The sequence below is a fragment of the Anomaloglossus baeobatrachus genome, chromosome 11 (assembly GCF_048569485.1).
Source record: "Anomaloglossus baeobatrachus isolate aAnoBae1 chromosome 11, aAnoBae1.hap1, whole genome shotgun sequence".
NCBI lineage: Eukaryota > Metazoa > Chordata > Amphibia > Anura > Aromobatidae > Anomaloglossus > Anomaloglossus baeobatrachus.
Window position 1 is genome coordinate 144,002,628 of NC_134363.1, and position 15,927 is coordinate 144,018,554.

The window sequence follows — 15,927 nt, forward strand, 5'->3', positions numbered from 1 at the left end:
TAAGTGCATTTTTATATATTGTTTCTCTATGTATCATATCTTGTAAGCCTCACTCCATATAGTGGTGGCTCCAAGAAGCCCCAATTTTATTAGCTTTGTAACCAGATGTGTGTATTTATAGATGTTGTGGTTTAAAGTGCTATTAAAAAGAATTAATTTACCAGTTTTACTAAAAGTAATCAATGTATCTCTATGGCTTATCCGCAGGTCTGGAATACGGCAACATGAAGCTGAGCAGATCTGGTACGCTACAAATGCAAGACAAATACACCAATGGTTGTAAGTAGCACACAACTTTCTCCCATCTTTTCTTATGGTTGTGGTTGAGGGATGATGGACACTAAAATAATGGCTGGTCAGGTGTCCTACAAGAAGATAGTTGTCACTCTGCTGGGGTCAGTCATTGGATTCACCACGTCTCTGGCTTCTTGTAGGATCTCGTTGGCCTTAGGGTTAGACTTGCTTGTCCATTGTTTTCGGCATTGTTGTCCAGCATTATTCCACGGTCTTGACTACTGTTATGGGGGTTTTTTATTCTTATTGTTGGAAATGGCCATTCGTATGGAATCCTTAATTTATATGTTGATCACAGTCTACATTTTCACACTGTTAATATTTGGATGGATTCTTTGCATCTCCCGGTTTCGAGTTTGCGTTGAAAAATGTAACCTAGATCGCCATAGTCATGCAATTCTACTGTAGCGCTAGAAAAGAAAGCCATGCAACACTTATATGGGGTATTGCAACTTATCACTGTCTTTTCTACCATAAGCGCCACACATTTATACACCTTTGCATATTAATGGTTGTCTGAGATGTTCTACCTCATAAAACGCACTTGGAAAAATCCTCAAGATCCGCTGCTGGCATCTCCTTTTTGTAGTTGCCAACTAATGACGTCAAAGATGTGCTTGAAAGAAAACCAGTCCAGAGACCCTGCAACCCATGGTGTATATTTCGGCCACGCACGCTGCTCACAGTAGCGCAAGCAACAAATAGCTAGGTGTTGTCATGTTGAAAAACTGCTCCTCGAACCAGTGGCCAGACCAATGATTCTTCAGACCAGTGGTCTGAAATGGCCAGACCAGTGATTCCACAACCAAATTAATGTAACGCTAAACTTCTAGTGTACGTGGAGTGACAACTAGAGGATCCAGATACTGCACATTAAGCCATCTCGCATAATCCTGAGTAGTACACGTGTGACATGAGTCTTGACGGACTCTTTATGATGTTGACCTTGTGATCTCAGTAGGCTCCATTCTTCAACTCTCATGATCCATTCTGTACGGCAAGGAAAATTTTATGTCACATATCAAGCTTAAGGCGTGAAACAGTCCATACAAATAATCAGAAGGCGTTTGCACAATATTGGTCTATGAACCGGACGTCCAGCTACAAGTGTTTCATAGATTTTGAGAGCGGTGGCATGAGTTCTATCATGGTACAAAGCAAGATGGCAATGGAGATCTGTCCTTTTTAAGCAATGAGTCTTGCCTTTTTGTCTTGTAGGCAATGATAGCCATAGATTGGTTTGCTGACCATATGAGCAACACCATAAAGAGGCCTTCACCAGAGAATGAGAGTCACAGGAGCCATTTTTCTACACCGAAACACCAAGCATTACATTGATGGCCAAAAGTGTTCGCACCCTTGAAATTGTTCCAGAAAATGAAGTATTTTTCCCAGAAAAAGTATTGCAATTACAGATGTTTAATTTGTGTGTATTGGGAGAATCCCCTCAAAAAAACATAAAAAAAAAAAAAGTCAAATTGGACATTTTCACACACAGATCCAAGAATGGGCCAGGCAAAATTGTTGACACCTCTCCAAAAGTAATATTTGGTTGCACACCCTTTGGAATAAATGACTGCGATCAATCGCTTTCTAGAACTGTCCACAAGCTTCTGACTCCTCTCATCTGGAATTTTGAGCTCTTCTTCTTTTGCAAACTGCTCCAGGTCTCTCATTCTTGAAGGTGCCTTCTAACAGCAATTTTAACATCTCCTCCCCACAGGTGTCCAAAAGGGTTTTGGGTCCGGACTCATGGTCACTGCCACTTCAGAACCCTTTAGCACTTTGTTTCCATCCATTTCTGGGGGTGTCTTGAAGTATCTTTGGTGTCATTGTCCTACTGGAAGACCCATGACCTAGGAAACAAACCTAGCTATCTGGCACTGGGCACTACATTGCAGCCCAAAATTTTTTGGTAATCTTCAGACTTCATGATGTCTTGCATACAGTCAAGGCATCCAGTGCCAGAGGCAGCAAAACAACCCAAAACATCTTTGAGCCTCCACCTATGTGACTGAAGGTACTGTGCTCTTTTCTTTGTAGGCCTCATTCCTTTTTTGGTAAACGGTAGAATGATGTGCTTTAAGTTTACCAAAAAAAAGCTGTATCTTGGTGTCATCTCTCTACTAGACTCTTTCCCATGCTTTGTCTTATGTTCATTTTTTGGCAAACTGCAGTCTAGCTTTTTTGTCTGTCAGCAGTGGGATCCTCCTGGGTCTCCTCCATAGCTTTTCATTTAATTAAAATGTTGACGGATAGTTGACCCTAACACTGCACCGTGACCTGCAGGACCGCTTGAATTTCTTGGAACTTGATGGTGGCTGCTTATTCATCATCTGGAATATTCTTTGCTAAAACCTTTTCATTAATTTTTCTCTGCAGTCCATGTCCAAGGAGATTTAAAACCCATGATACTGTAGCTAATCTTCTTGATTTATGTTGCACCCTGCAGACAAAGGAACATCAAGATCTCTGGAGATGGGCTTGTAACTTTCAGATTGTAGATATTTTTCAACAATTTTGGTTTTTAAAGGCCCCGTCACACACAGATAAATCTTTGGCAGATCTGTGGTTGCAGTGAAATCGTGGACATATTCCATTTGTACACAGCCACAAACCTGGCACTGATTGTCCACAATTTCACTGCAACCACAGATCTGCCACAAATTTATCTGTGTGTGACAGGGCCTTAAGTCCTCATATGGTCTCCTCGCCAGGCTTTGTGTGATGTGTGTGTGCACACACACACACACACACACACACACACACACACACACACACACACACACACACACACACACACACACACACACACACACACACACACACACACACACACACTTGAGTCAACTTTTCCTTTTTTATCTGATTTCAGATGTGATTTTCATATTGCCCACACCTGTTACTTGCCACAAGTGAGTTTGAACGAGCATCACATGCTTGGGGAAAAAAAAATGTCTACCAAGAATTTTGTTTTGTACGTTTTTTGGAGTTTTGTGTGAAATTATGCCCAGTTTTTTCGTGTTATACCACTATACATATAGGAAATGTGTATAACAAAACGTGTAAAGGATTTTCATAGAAAATTATTGCATTTTCTCCAACAATTTCAAGGGTGTAAAACCGTTTTGGCCATGACTTGTATATAGGTATTAAAAAAAATGTATTTACAAAAATACAATTTTTATTTATTTTTTTTTTTCCCTTTTTATGTAAAGCAAAACGTGTCTTGTGTACAAAGCTTGCTGCTCCTTCGAAGCTGAACATAAACTCATAATGTCTATTCCATTTCATGTCCTCGTTCGTTAGTTTTTTCCCTCGATGAAGCATGTTTCTTCCCTGTTCTGACATCTTAGTAAAAATGAAGAACATTAGAACCTTGTCAGATTAATAGTAAAAGGCTTAAATTGTGTTCCAGGCTGTCAAGAGCATGCATGTCTCAAACGTCTGCAGAGCCCCCTACAAAGGGTCTGAGCTCGGGTAATCAAGCTGAAAACGGCCATTGTGTCTTCTCTCCGCCCCTCCCGCCACCTGCTGCAGTCTATTCACGCTAAAGCGTGTTTGGCCAAGTGTATGATCCACCCAACGCTACTATTCTGTTACTTTCTCTGGAATTGCACCTAAATTTTCTGCATGCTTCATTTTTGTTTTGTATATAAAGTGAATTGCACTTTTTAATTAAAAAAAAAGACAAGAACCATAGTAGCATGAGAATTTAATTCAAGGCAATGTACTAAATGAAGCATTATATTAAAAGTTAAAAACAATTGTGTGTATATATGAATATATATAAAATGCATAAATATAATGCATATATAATTAAAATATGTATTTAATTTAATTATTTAAATATTTATTTACGAAATTTTAATTTATTTAAATTTTAATTTAACTTATTAACAATAATTAAAATAAGAAATAATAATAATTAAAATAAGAATGAATAATATAATATATATTTAATTATTTATATATTTTTTTTTTTTGAGTAATGTATTCAGTGATGTCTGCATACTCTTGATTTTGGAGACCATGTCAGCCTGAATTTATACAATCTGTGTGGTCAGTTCGGAGGCCTCCCAGGGTGCATTTCATGGACAGATGCTGTTTTAATTCTTGCCAGATTACCCGTGCCTCCGTGTTAGAGGATTATACTGAAAGACCAAATGTTTGCTAAAAGGGGAAAATGTGACCTTGTAAACTGTGTATTACTATGACCACATACTAAATTTATAAAATTTTACTTTTGGGAATGTGTTGTGCAGGGTGCTAACAATTTCTGACATTTTTAAAGTGAACCTGTCAGGACCAATATACTCCCCATAACCACAAGCAGTACTGTGTGTATTTTGCTAATCCCTGCCTAACTGTCCCTGTATACACTAGCATAGATGGAGATCTTTAGATAAAGTATTTCTAAAGATCCTTTATGATATGCTAATGAGCGCAGGGACTAGTTGAAAGGGCGTTAGTTCCCCGACTAGGCCACCCTCTTAGTATGTTAGCACGCCCACAGGGGTGTGCTAACATGCTAATTATTGCTCAGTGGTGACAGGTGTACGTGTATACCCATCCATGCACAAACAGCTACAATTGAACACTTAATAAAACAGTTAAGGTGAACCTGTCAGGTCCAATATACACCCAGAACCATGAGTAGTTCTGGGTGCATATTGCTAATGCCTGCATCTAGTAGCATAGATAAAGAGATCTTTAGAAAAAGCATTTCTAAAGATCCTTTGTGATATTCTAATGAGGCCAGGGACTAGTTGCAAGGCCGTTCGTTTCCCCGACTAGTCCGCCCTTTTACTATGCCCACGGGGGTGTGATAACTCTAGGCAATGCGCATTGAGTAGCATGTTATCAGCAGTGATGCATGTGCCTATGTCCATTGTCACCGCTTCAGACGCCAGGTTTAGGGTGCACATGATCAGAAGTCCCGACACTTCCGGTCATGCGCACTAGACCTCTCTGAAGGCGGGACGCATACACGCGGCTTCATAGTGCGCATGACCGGAAGTGCTGTGACCTGATCATGTGCACTGACCCTAAACCCAGCATCTGAAGCGATAACGGACATAGCCACACGCATCACCGCTGATGACTCTAGGCAATGAATATTGAATAGCATGTTGGCACACCCCTGTGGGCATACTAAGAGGGCAGACTAGTCGGGGGAACAAACGCCCTTCCAACTAGTCCCCTGCGCTCATTAGCATATCATAAAGGATCTTTAGCAAAAGTATTTCTAAAGATCTCTTTATGCTACTAGATAAAGGGACAGTTAGGCAGGGATTAGTAATATGCACCCAAAACTGCTTGTGGTTCTGGGTGTACATTGGGCCTGACAGGTTCCCTTTTAAGGACCTTACAGCTTCCTGGGAAGACAAGAATGCGTCCAGTATTCATTATACAGATTCCTCCTCTTCACTTCAGTCTCCTTTTGAAGACCAGAATCACGACTGAACTTGAAGAATATATTTTTTACTTTTTTTTTTTTTTTGCTTGTTTCAAAAACTGGAAATCCACTTTAAGACCCATTTGCTTCCCATGTTCTAGAGACTCGGATATTCAGATGTATTTTGTTATATTTCAAAATTGGTAAAATTTGTCGAAGCCTCCGACCAGTAGTGTCACCATTTTAGTTGGCTCTCTGGAGGATACAAAGTGTCCTTCTGCTCCGTCCTGTATATTAGAAAGCTTTAACATGAAAGCAGGTTGAACTAGTTATTACTGGAATGTGAGGTTATCTCTTTGGGGGATCCGGCCAGAAATCTTTTTCTCTTGCACATAGTACACAGCAGTTCGAGGCTTTTTCAGCTGAAATCAGCATGCATTTGGATAATAATCTTCGGTCAAGACTCGAAATCAGCATGGACTGGGCCCATTTATCAGCTGCACGCTTTTCGAGCGAAGCCCTGCAAGTTCTTCTGTAGCTTCGGCAAATTAAAGACCTGACTGTAATGTTAATGGCGGGGCATCAAATACGATCTCTCCTTTAGAGAATTAATTAGCCTGTTTGGTTTTTGGGGTTTTTTTTTTTTGGTTGTTCCTCTTTTCTTATCTCTCATGTCTTGATAGATGGGTCCAGGCGTGGATGGATCTGTACTGCGCAAGCCTTCAGATTGCACACTGGTTGAACAGCAGGGGCCATTGTTCTGTGCTAAGAGTTCCCGTTCTAGTGCAAATATCTCATTATCAATGCTCTTGAGATGTCAGGAAAGATGGTTTGAAGTTACTCCAAATTCAAGCAGTTTCAAAAAAATATACTATTTTTTTTAAAAAAAAAAAAACTTTTGTCATGTGAAGTTGAGACGTTTCCATCCATTATAAAGTTTAAGCTCAATGAGCTAAATGAAATAAGTGATGCTTTTATCCTTCCATAGAACACCCCTGATGTCATAGACCTTTGATCCTGTGCCCTATATAGTGCCATCATATTCTGTAGAGTAGCGTGGGGATTGATATCTTTACACTTGTCCCTGCCCCAATGAGGCTCGTATTCTAATTTCTCTAAGGGCCCTTTTACGCAGTCCAATGATCAGCCAAACGAGCGTAGACGAGAACGCTTATTCCCAATCATTGGTCCGTGTAAGCGCGTCAGCGATCAGCCGAGAAAAGTACTTGTTCGGCGGCTGATCAGATCTTTTACGAGACCTAAATGAGTCACTGGGTAAACTGGGGATGTTTCTGGTAATATGTAGACTGTACGGGGATCTAATGATCTTTCATTCCTATAGTTTGCGTTGTCCCTTGTAAAAAGCCTTTAACTGAGCAAAGATCAACATTTGATATAAAAAGTCGATGGGCTCTTGCTAGAAACCAAAATCTACCCATCTTAATGGATCTTAGCACAAATATATATACAACAAAGCCAATTTTATAAACAGCCAGTTAACCTATAAGGAAGTTTTTGGAGAGTGAGCGGATCCTGGAGGACATAAAAACACCCTGCAGATGTTGCCCTTTGTTGGATTTGAACATAAAACACCAAACCTCTATGCTGCTAAAAGGTTTGATTAAGGCCAGTTTCACACCTCTGTGAAACATGGACTACTATTCTATAGTATTGCATCGCAACACCTGGCCAATCCATGGGTTTTCTATCCTGGGCCACCTGCCTCATAGACCTCTAACTGGTAGGTCAGGTGAGACCACCAGTGGTCGAGCCATGCATTGTGATGCGAGCACGCTCCTTGGATCTCAGATGAGAGAACCTTCCTTTAAAGCTGATCACTGGTAGTCCGGCTGCTGGTGTTCATAATGGTGAGGTGAACTCTTCTGAAGGAATTTTGCAGCAACGGTTCATTTCTGTTGTGGAGTCAACAGTGGGGAAATTTTAGGGTGGGGGTCCACTACAGGAAAAAACATTTACAAATGTTCTAAATCTGTTTCAAAGAATCAAAAAGAATTCTTGCCCTTTGCTAACAGCATACTTGGTACCTAAAACACATCATTGTTAAAACAGAGAATTCGCTTAAAACAGTAGGCGGGGATGGACACGACCACCTCCGACATTCTCGTAACCTAAAACAATATCACATGAACTCTTAACGGCTAATTTCTTTAAAAGCATTGGTATCTATCATGTGGCTCTCCAGCTGCAACTACAACTCTGCGAATGTTGACCACCTGTGGTTATGGCATGTTGGAAGTCTTGTGTTAAACCTAAAAAGGTGTGACCATGTTTACACTCATGTTTTCCTTACTAGTGGATCCTAATGTGGCTATTGTAGGAAGCTATTATCCTAAAACACTGTTGACCTTGTCTATGAGAATTACGAAAAGATCTGGTTTTCCATAGGAACCAGATTAGCTATCAATTCGTAATTGGTAATCGAAAGATGAAATGTGAAACTGATTAGAACAAGACCACTTTTAAGATTACTTGACTGCTGAGAACCTTGTTCTTGGTGGCCACCATCATCTTTTAAACCTTGATGTTTTTGTCTCAAAAAACCTACCTGACAAAATGATTTGAAAAGATCTGGCCGATTTTCCTGAAGTTTCTTTTTGATTTTCTTCCAAATTTTAATGCTGCATTCAGCAAATATTACGAAGTGATGAGGTTGAGATGACCTCACCCTTGCCATGAAGAAGCAATGGTTGGTTGTGGTGCTCACTCACATGGTCCAGTAATTCTTTTTTACCTGAAAACTTTGTCACTAAATATAGTTATGGGAATTAGCGATTCACTTTCTCCTGAAATAGTCTTCAGAAGCTTCATTTTATTTAGGAGTTTTTCTGTAGAAAAAGGATTTTGACGAAGTTTATTGACCCTTCGAAGAGCTGTAGCACATCGGTCAAATTTCAGTGAAAGGAGGGTAGTGAACCCTACTCTGAATAGTCCCCTCGATGGAAAATTGTAATCCTTTTTTTGGTCACCCTTTTAAGAATCGAGTGTATTCGGGAGAGATGAAAGGTTTCTTTTTTCCCAAAGAGCTTTCTTTATTAATACCGAGACATCAGATGATGGAGGTGGCGTTTGCTTTGCCCCAGGCCAAATTTCCATGCATTTGCTGAGAGCTGCTGCTTGAAGATTTGTGTTGTCAGTTTTTAGAATTGAAATTCTGTCTGGCTCGTCTTTTGTGATATTACCTCTAGTGCCCAACCTAATAACAAATCTCATTTCCTTGGCAGTGTCAGACAACTTTTTTTATTTTCTTTTAATATATAGGATTTGAAATTATAACCCTCTGGGCTTTTTTTTTTCTTAAATATTTCCAATAGGGAAATCTGATAGCAATATAAAAATAATGGGTATTAAGGACATAATGCCGGCCAATAGTTTCAAGATCCCAGAGGGCTTCTAATTGGCAGAAGTTAGGGCTTTTCCTTCTGTGAGCAGGTGGACGATTTTGTAATGGTGCAAACTAATGGTACAAAGAAGCGGATATCAGCCCACAATGCTGGAATAATATCTACATATAGTATCCGTAAATTATATAGTTTCCACATAATACATACAGTATAATATGGCCAGGTATTGCCCTCAATACTGTCTTGCAGAGCCCTAAATATGTATTATTTATATTTTATAATTGTGTGTGTGTGTGTGTGTGTTAGTTAATCCTAATGCTCACCAGGGAGAAGTGGTCGTGGTGGAGCCGCTCAGGAAGGTCCCAGGAGGCAGGGTCAGTGATGCTGCGGGCTCAGAGGAGGGAGTGTTGTCGATACTGCGGCCTCGGGGTTGTCGCAGCGGTGGGTGCCATTGATATGCCAGGGGTGTCACTGCAGTGGAGCAACTCAGGAGGATCAGTGGACGGGGTGTCGCTGCAGCGGCAGGCACCTGATCTGACTGCAGACTCCATTGAATTGCCCACAGTTGACGCGTTGAACTTCAAGGAAATGGCCACGGAGGTGGTGCGTGTGCAAAAAGGCCTTTGTGGCCATTTTCTTGAAGTCCAGTGCGTCATTCTGCGCACGTGCAACCTTCTCAGCCATTTTTTGGAAGTTCATCGCATCAACCACGGGCGATTTCAATAGAGCCCGCAGTGAGATCAGACTCCTGCTGCTGCCGCGACACTGTAGTGACATCCTCAGTATCGCTGACCCTACTTCCTATGACCCCGCTCCGCCACCTCGCTAAACCATAGCTACATTGTAAGACGCACCCTCATTTTACCCCCCTTTTTTGGGGGGGAAAAAGTGCATCTTACAATCTGGAAAATACAGTAAACTGGCCACGTACTAATAAAGGAGAATACTTTGAGTACAGCATACTAAGCTGTGTGTGCTGTATTAATTTCCCAAGCGCTCATAAAACAAATCTTATTTATTTGGAGTTCAAGAGGCATAGGAGTGTATTTCGCTCACAACACACATTCTGGATTTTGACCTATGACCATCCTTAATGCTAGCTGTTGTCTTTCCCAAAGTTGTCGCTCAACGCTCTGTACAAGCTGCTGATCTGTTTGTTGCCTCTGCTTTGCATGTAGAAAACCCATTGATGGACTGTTCTAAATGAGCTGGTGCAGTATCAATATCCCCATATCCATGCTCTTTAACCCAAGTCTTTTTCATCCTTTTAACAGATTTTCCTCCAGGATTGCCCCGTATTTAGCTCCATCCATCTTTCCATCAACTCTGACCAGGTTGCCTGCCTGTGCTGAAGAAAACCTTCCCTACAACAGGATGCTGCCACCACCATCTTTGACAGTGGGGATGGTGTTTTCAGGGCAAAACCCTTTTGAAGTAGGACGTAATAATGTTATGTCCTACTTTGGGTGCTCCTCTCGGGAGCCGCATTCTTGTGTTATGAAGCAGTCATTTGCCAGTAATTGCAATGACTGAAAAAACAAAGCAAAAGGGTACACTAAATTTAAAAAAAAAAAACACAGTAAAGGAGCCACAGTCAGAAAATCATTGCACTTAAAGGATGCTTGAGGTAGAGACAACACAGATGTAAAATACTGATGACATAACCCTCCACACCTTACAATTTATGGAGGGGGGTGATTGCTTAGTATTCGGCCAGGTTCACACTGCCGTATATTGGTCAGATTGCGATCCGACAACATCAGATCGCATTTGAACCAATGTTCTTCTATAGGGCTTTGCTCATGTCCAGATTTTTATATTTTTTTTTTCTTCTTCCTTTTGGACAGTCTGTCCAAGGAAAAAATTGCTTAATGGCAAAATGTGATCCGATTATCGGATCATACTCTGCCATGAAAATCATTGAGTGCGTGGGAAATGTTAGATGGCATCTGAAGCCTGATTTCCACGGATTGACACCAGGGTAGGTCATCAATGTTCAAGTCCTGGACAACCCCTTCAATAATAAACATATTTGATATTATCCATAGTAGACGTGCAAAGGTCCTTGGAGCTCTAAACTCTCACCCTGCTTGCTGAATGTAGCCATACTCTGCTACTTCCGTATTTCCTTAGTAATTTTTTTTTTTTCATTGCTCCAGCTGAACCTAATGATCGGTCAGACCCAGAACTGAATACTCTCAGGTTACATAATCCTATTGTGAAACGTGAGACCCTAAAGACCGGAATTGGAGCTAATGCACGAATCATTAGCTTAGTTCTTTTCCTTATGTCGCCTAGTTTTTACTTCCCAGACTTCTTCATATATGCGGTTATTCTCAAACATGAATAGTTTGCTTTGTCCTAATCAGTTTACGTGCATTTAGCCATTTGCCCAGCCTCTTACTATGAATGTCATTGATTAAGACTATCGATGGTAGAAGGTAGCGATTTATTGATGATGTCTATGACTACAGTGGTTGCTAATTGAAAGTCATGAAAAGAACTACATAATGGGATCAGTTTCCACTGATTGAGACTCAATACCGCGTGGAATCGAAGACTTTATATTAACTTAAGTCTTTAAGCACAGATCTGAAAAAGGATTGAGACTTCCATATCGTTTGATCCACGGGATGGTGGACAAAAGAGCTGCCCCTGTGGAAGACTATGCTGCCCTCTTCGCTTGTGTGTTGTTCTGCTGTGGACTTTAATGTTTCATTTCTCATCATTCTACCTTCTTCATGAGCAATACTAAGCACAGTCATCTTGATTAGTGATGGGTGAACTCGCAGATAACACAGACTGGTGGGTCTAACCAGGTAGAAGAAAAATTCCGGTTACAGCTCGGGATTGGTCCCAGTTATCTGACCAGACGCCAGCACCCATATAAGTCTATGGGGACCAGAATCCGGTGATTAAAAATGGTCTTAGAGTGGATAGGGGGATAGGAGCAGCTCTCCATACTTATCGAGGCTCCGGCGCAGCTGTAACTGCTCCTGGGGCCTCTAGTTCACTTTCAGGCTGCTAATTATTGCTCTCCAATATGCACGGCTTCCCTCACCCACCAGCCATCCTGGCGGTGCAACCAACCACAGGCACAGTCTGCGGGTCACTATCGTGGTGTAATAATAAATTAGTAAAACATTTGGTGTGCAGTCTCCCTCCCCCCCCCCCCCCCCCTCCTCCACCTCCCCCACTCCTCCTCCCCCCTCCTCCATATTAAGATACCCAGCACAGATAAAGCCCACGGCTACAGGTTGCGGCCCCGAGCCATGCGCTTATCTTGGCTCTATATCAAAATGGGAGAAAAACCGCATGCGGTCCTCCCCATTTTGATACCCAGCAATGATAAAGCCTGACAGCTAGGGGCTGGTACTCTCAGGCTGGGGAGACTTGTGCTTATTGCGCTACCCCACACTAAAAATAGCAGCATGCAGCCGCCCAGGATTGTCGCATCCACCAGATGCGACAGTCCTGGAACTTTATCCGCCTCTTTCCGATTCCCCTAGTGCAGTGGCAATCGGGGTAATAAGGGGTTGATGTCAGCTCACAGCTGCCACTAAGCCCTAGATTAGTAATGGGAGGTGCCTTCGAGACCCACTCTATAACTAGTCTGTAAGTGAAAGTAAATAAACACGAACACCCAAAAAATCCTTTATTTGCAATAAGACAAAAAAAATACTCTCTCACTACTTTATTAACCCCAAAACACCCCTGCAGATTAAACAAAATCCTCACTAGGTCCCATGACTATCCCAGCTTTGCTACACCTGAATGCACACTGAGCAGCCATAGAATATGACCACCCGCTGTTGGGTTCACGCAGAGACTGAGTGAGCTGCGCGATCAGTGGTGACGTCACTCAGGCTATTTGCTGTCACAGGTGGAGGACCCTGGGAACCTGTGACCTGGGTGGCTTTTAAAATCCAAATCCGTCCAATATTATGTTCTAAAATGGCGTTTGGTAAAAGCTACCCAGGACCCTCCAAAAAAAAGTATCAATTCGAGAATAAAATTAAGAAACTACACATGCAGCATTTACTGGAGATCAGAAAAGGGATAGTAGACCAGTAATACAGTCTGTGTAGTGGGGGGGCGGCGCAAAGCCTTGGTACTCTGTATCATGGTGTAGTATATAGTGCTGCTTTTTGGAATAAAGCCACAGCCGGAGGTTCTGCAGCAATATTTATTGGATATCCGAGCAGCAGATGCTAGCACTGAGCAGCATTTATTGCTTTAGGGGATGCTCCTAGCACGTCCCTCTTGTACCCCACTTTAGTGTACATCCAATTAAGTAACAAACATAGTGAAAGTCTAATTTCCTCTCCGCTGTAAGTCTCTATAGATGGATTTGGCTCTGGGATAAAACAGACTCTGATATGAGCCATCCCCGACTGAATAGCACAGTGCCGTACCATGTACTTTTCACCTTCAGAAATTCACCCTGATCATTCAGGAGAAAAGTTCAGCTCCGACTGCAGACACTTGGCAGGATAGCGACAGTGCAACATTTCATATTGCCTATTAGCCTGGACATCAAAAAGCATCTTTTTTGGAATTGCATCTGACCAGACACCAGCAGCCCACGCTCCCGCTGCGTCCTCTCCTCCATATGTAGCTGGTAGCAGGAGATGTAGATTCGGATCAATCTGGTGACTGCTAATTCCCTGGCAGCAAGACCAAAGGGCTAGGTTTTATTATGCCGGCCTGCAACGTCTACAGAATCTGAGAATCATGGCTTGAGCATTGCATGTCACTGTGTGTACATTAAAAGGGTGTCTGTCTACAACCCCTATAGAGCATATGGATATCGTAGAGGAGGATCTTATTCGAAAACCACAATACTCCAGTGCGAAGAGCAGCTCCTTCTCTGGCAGAATTGGCCTGTCCATAATCACATGGATGAACATTCATGCCGAAGGGATGATTGGGGTTGCCAAGAGTTTTAGGGAACCGGTCAATGAATTTCTCCTTCCTAAATCACGGCAGCATGGATTAGGCTACTTTCACACATCCGGCTTGAGCTCTGCGGCTCAATCCGGCTGTGCAAGCTATGCAACGGATGCGGTGAAAACACCGCATCCTTTGCATAAGTTTTTCCTTTGCGGCCAGTCCGGTTTTTGCCGCTTGCGGCATGCTACTGAGCATGCGCAGTGGCAAAAACCGCATGCGGCGGCCGGATGCGGTTATTGCCGCATCGCGCCGCATCCGCCCGCCATAGGCATGCTTTGAAAAATGCACCGCATCGGCCGAATGCGGCGCGATGCGTTTTTTTTTTTTTTTGCCGCACGAAAAAACGTGCCAGGCAACGTTCCATCCGGCCGCCGCATCGGCTAAATCTGCCGCATGCGGCAAAAACCTGACGGAACGCAAGGCCATGCGGCACAATGCGGCACTAATTAAAGTCTATGCAGGAAAATCGCAACCGGCAGCAAAAAAAAAACGGTTGCGATTTTCCTGCAAAGTGCCGGAGTGTGCCGCATTTCAAAAACCGGAGGTGTGAAAGTAGCCAGAGTGGCTCATTATTGTAGCGAGGTATGGTTGACTCTGAAAAAACATACTTTGAAATGGCGCTGGTGGACTATGTGACTAGGATGACTAGTCTAATCCAGGGGATCTAAGAGGAAAACCTTTCTCCTTGCGGAGACTGACAAACCAATCTGAATGCCAGTGGTGAGTCTTATAGCTGCAATGCTCCTCTGGGATAGATTCAGAGAGGAAGGAGACAAACTCTAGCACCATCTATTGGAAGTTGCAATTGTAAAAGTCAAATGACCCTTTAAGGAGCCTATACTCAAGACTTAGGTTCTGATCTGGCATAGATCCTTAATTTGCAGACACGGTGTTTCGGGGTAATTGGCCCTTGTCAATGTAAAGTATGAGATCTGATCTGTCAATATGAGAAGCTATAGTGGAGTCAGAGGGGAAAACTTTTTTTTTTCTCCTTGCTGAGACTGACAAACCAATCTGGTTGCCAGTGAGGCGTCTTTTAGCTGCAATGCTCCTCTGGGGAAATATTCAAATTGTCTCTTTAGGGAGGAAGGAGACTAACTCTAGTGCCACCTACTGGATGTAGCAATACTAAATCAAGTGACCCTTTAACGAGCCTTTTCATATGGGCTTGGTTCTACTTGCTATCCAATAAAACATCGGACTGCACTCACACGAGTGCAAAACTGTGGGGCAGTGTCCATCTGCAATTTATTTCTCGTGCCATATCGGCCTGAGAAATTGCAGCATGCTGCATTTGGCAGCGATTTTAGGCTCATGCAACCCCCCCATACAAGTCTTGAGAGCTTGTGAAACATCGCACTGCACTCGCTTGTCAATCGACTGCGATGTATGCAGAGACAGGCAGCGAAGGAGATTGGGAGAAAGTCCTCCCATCCTCTTCTCTGCAGCTGTGATGAGATCGCATCACAGTCGCATGACCTAAGACTCACACTCGCAGCAGAGGGTCATTAGCATATCGCTTCCAAATCACTTGTATTGGAAGCTTATGCGCAAGTGGAACCGTACCCTATGACTTTGGGGTTCTGATCTGACATAAATCCTTTTTGCAAACACTGTGTTTCGGGGATTTTGCCCCTTGTAAGTGCATAGTATGAGATCTGATCTGGCTGTATGAGAAGCTATAGTGGCACTAGAGTTTGTCTCCTTCCTCCCTGAAGAGACAATTTGAATAGTCCAATTCAGGGACTTTTCCCAGCTATTCTTGATTGACCGGTCTCTTGCTATACATGTGTAGAATGAGACCAGTAAGGCTAGGGGTTGTTTGACTAGTCATCCTAGGTACGTAGCACCGTTCCAAGGTATGTTTTCTCTGAAAATGCTGCCATGTTTTGGAGTGAACATACCTGGCTACAGTAATGG

At 42.5% G+C, this 15,927-nt stretch overlaps 1 protein-coding gene across 4 annotated transcripts in view; it reads left to right on the forward strand.

Moving 5' to 3' along the window:
• Positions 1-211: 211 nt before the first annotated feature.
• The window catches only part of LOC142255679 (kazrin-like), a 130,315-nt gene continuing 114,599 nt past the window's right edge, over positions 212-15,927 (forward strand). For all 4 annotated transcript variants that reach the window (XM_075327115.1, XM_075327117.1, XM_075327119.1 and 1 more), the window contains exon 1: positions 212-279. In XM_075327115.1, the coding sequence (XP_075183230.1) occupies positions 225-279 (55 nt within the window). In that variant the 5' untranslated portion in view covers positions 212-224. The remainder of the gene's footprint in view (positions 280-15,927) is intronic.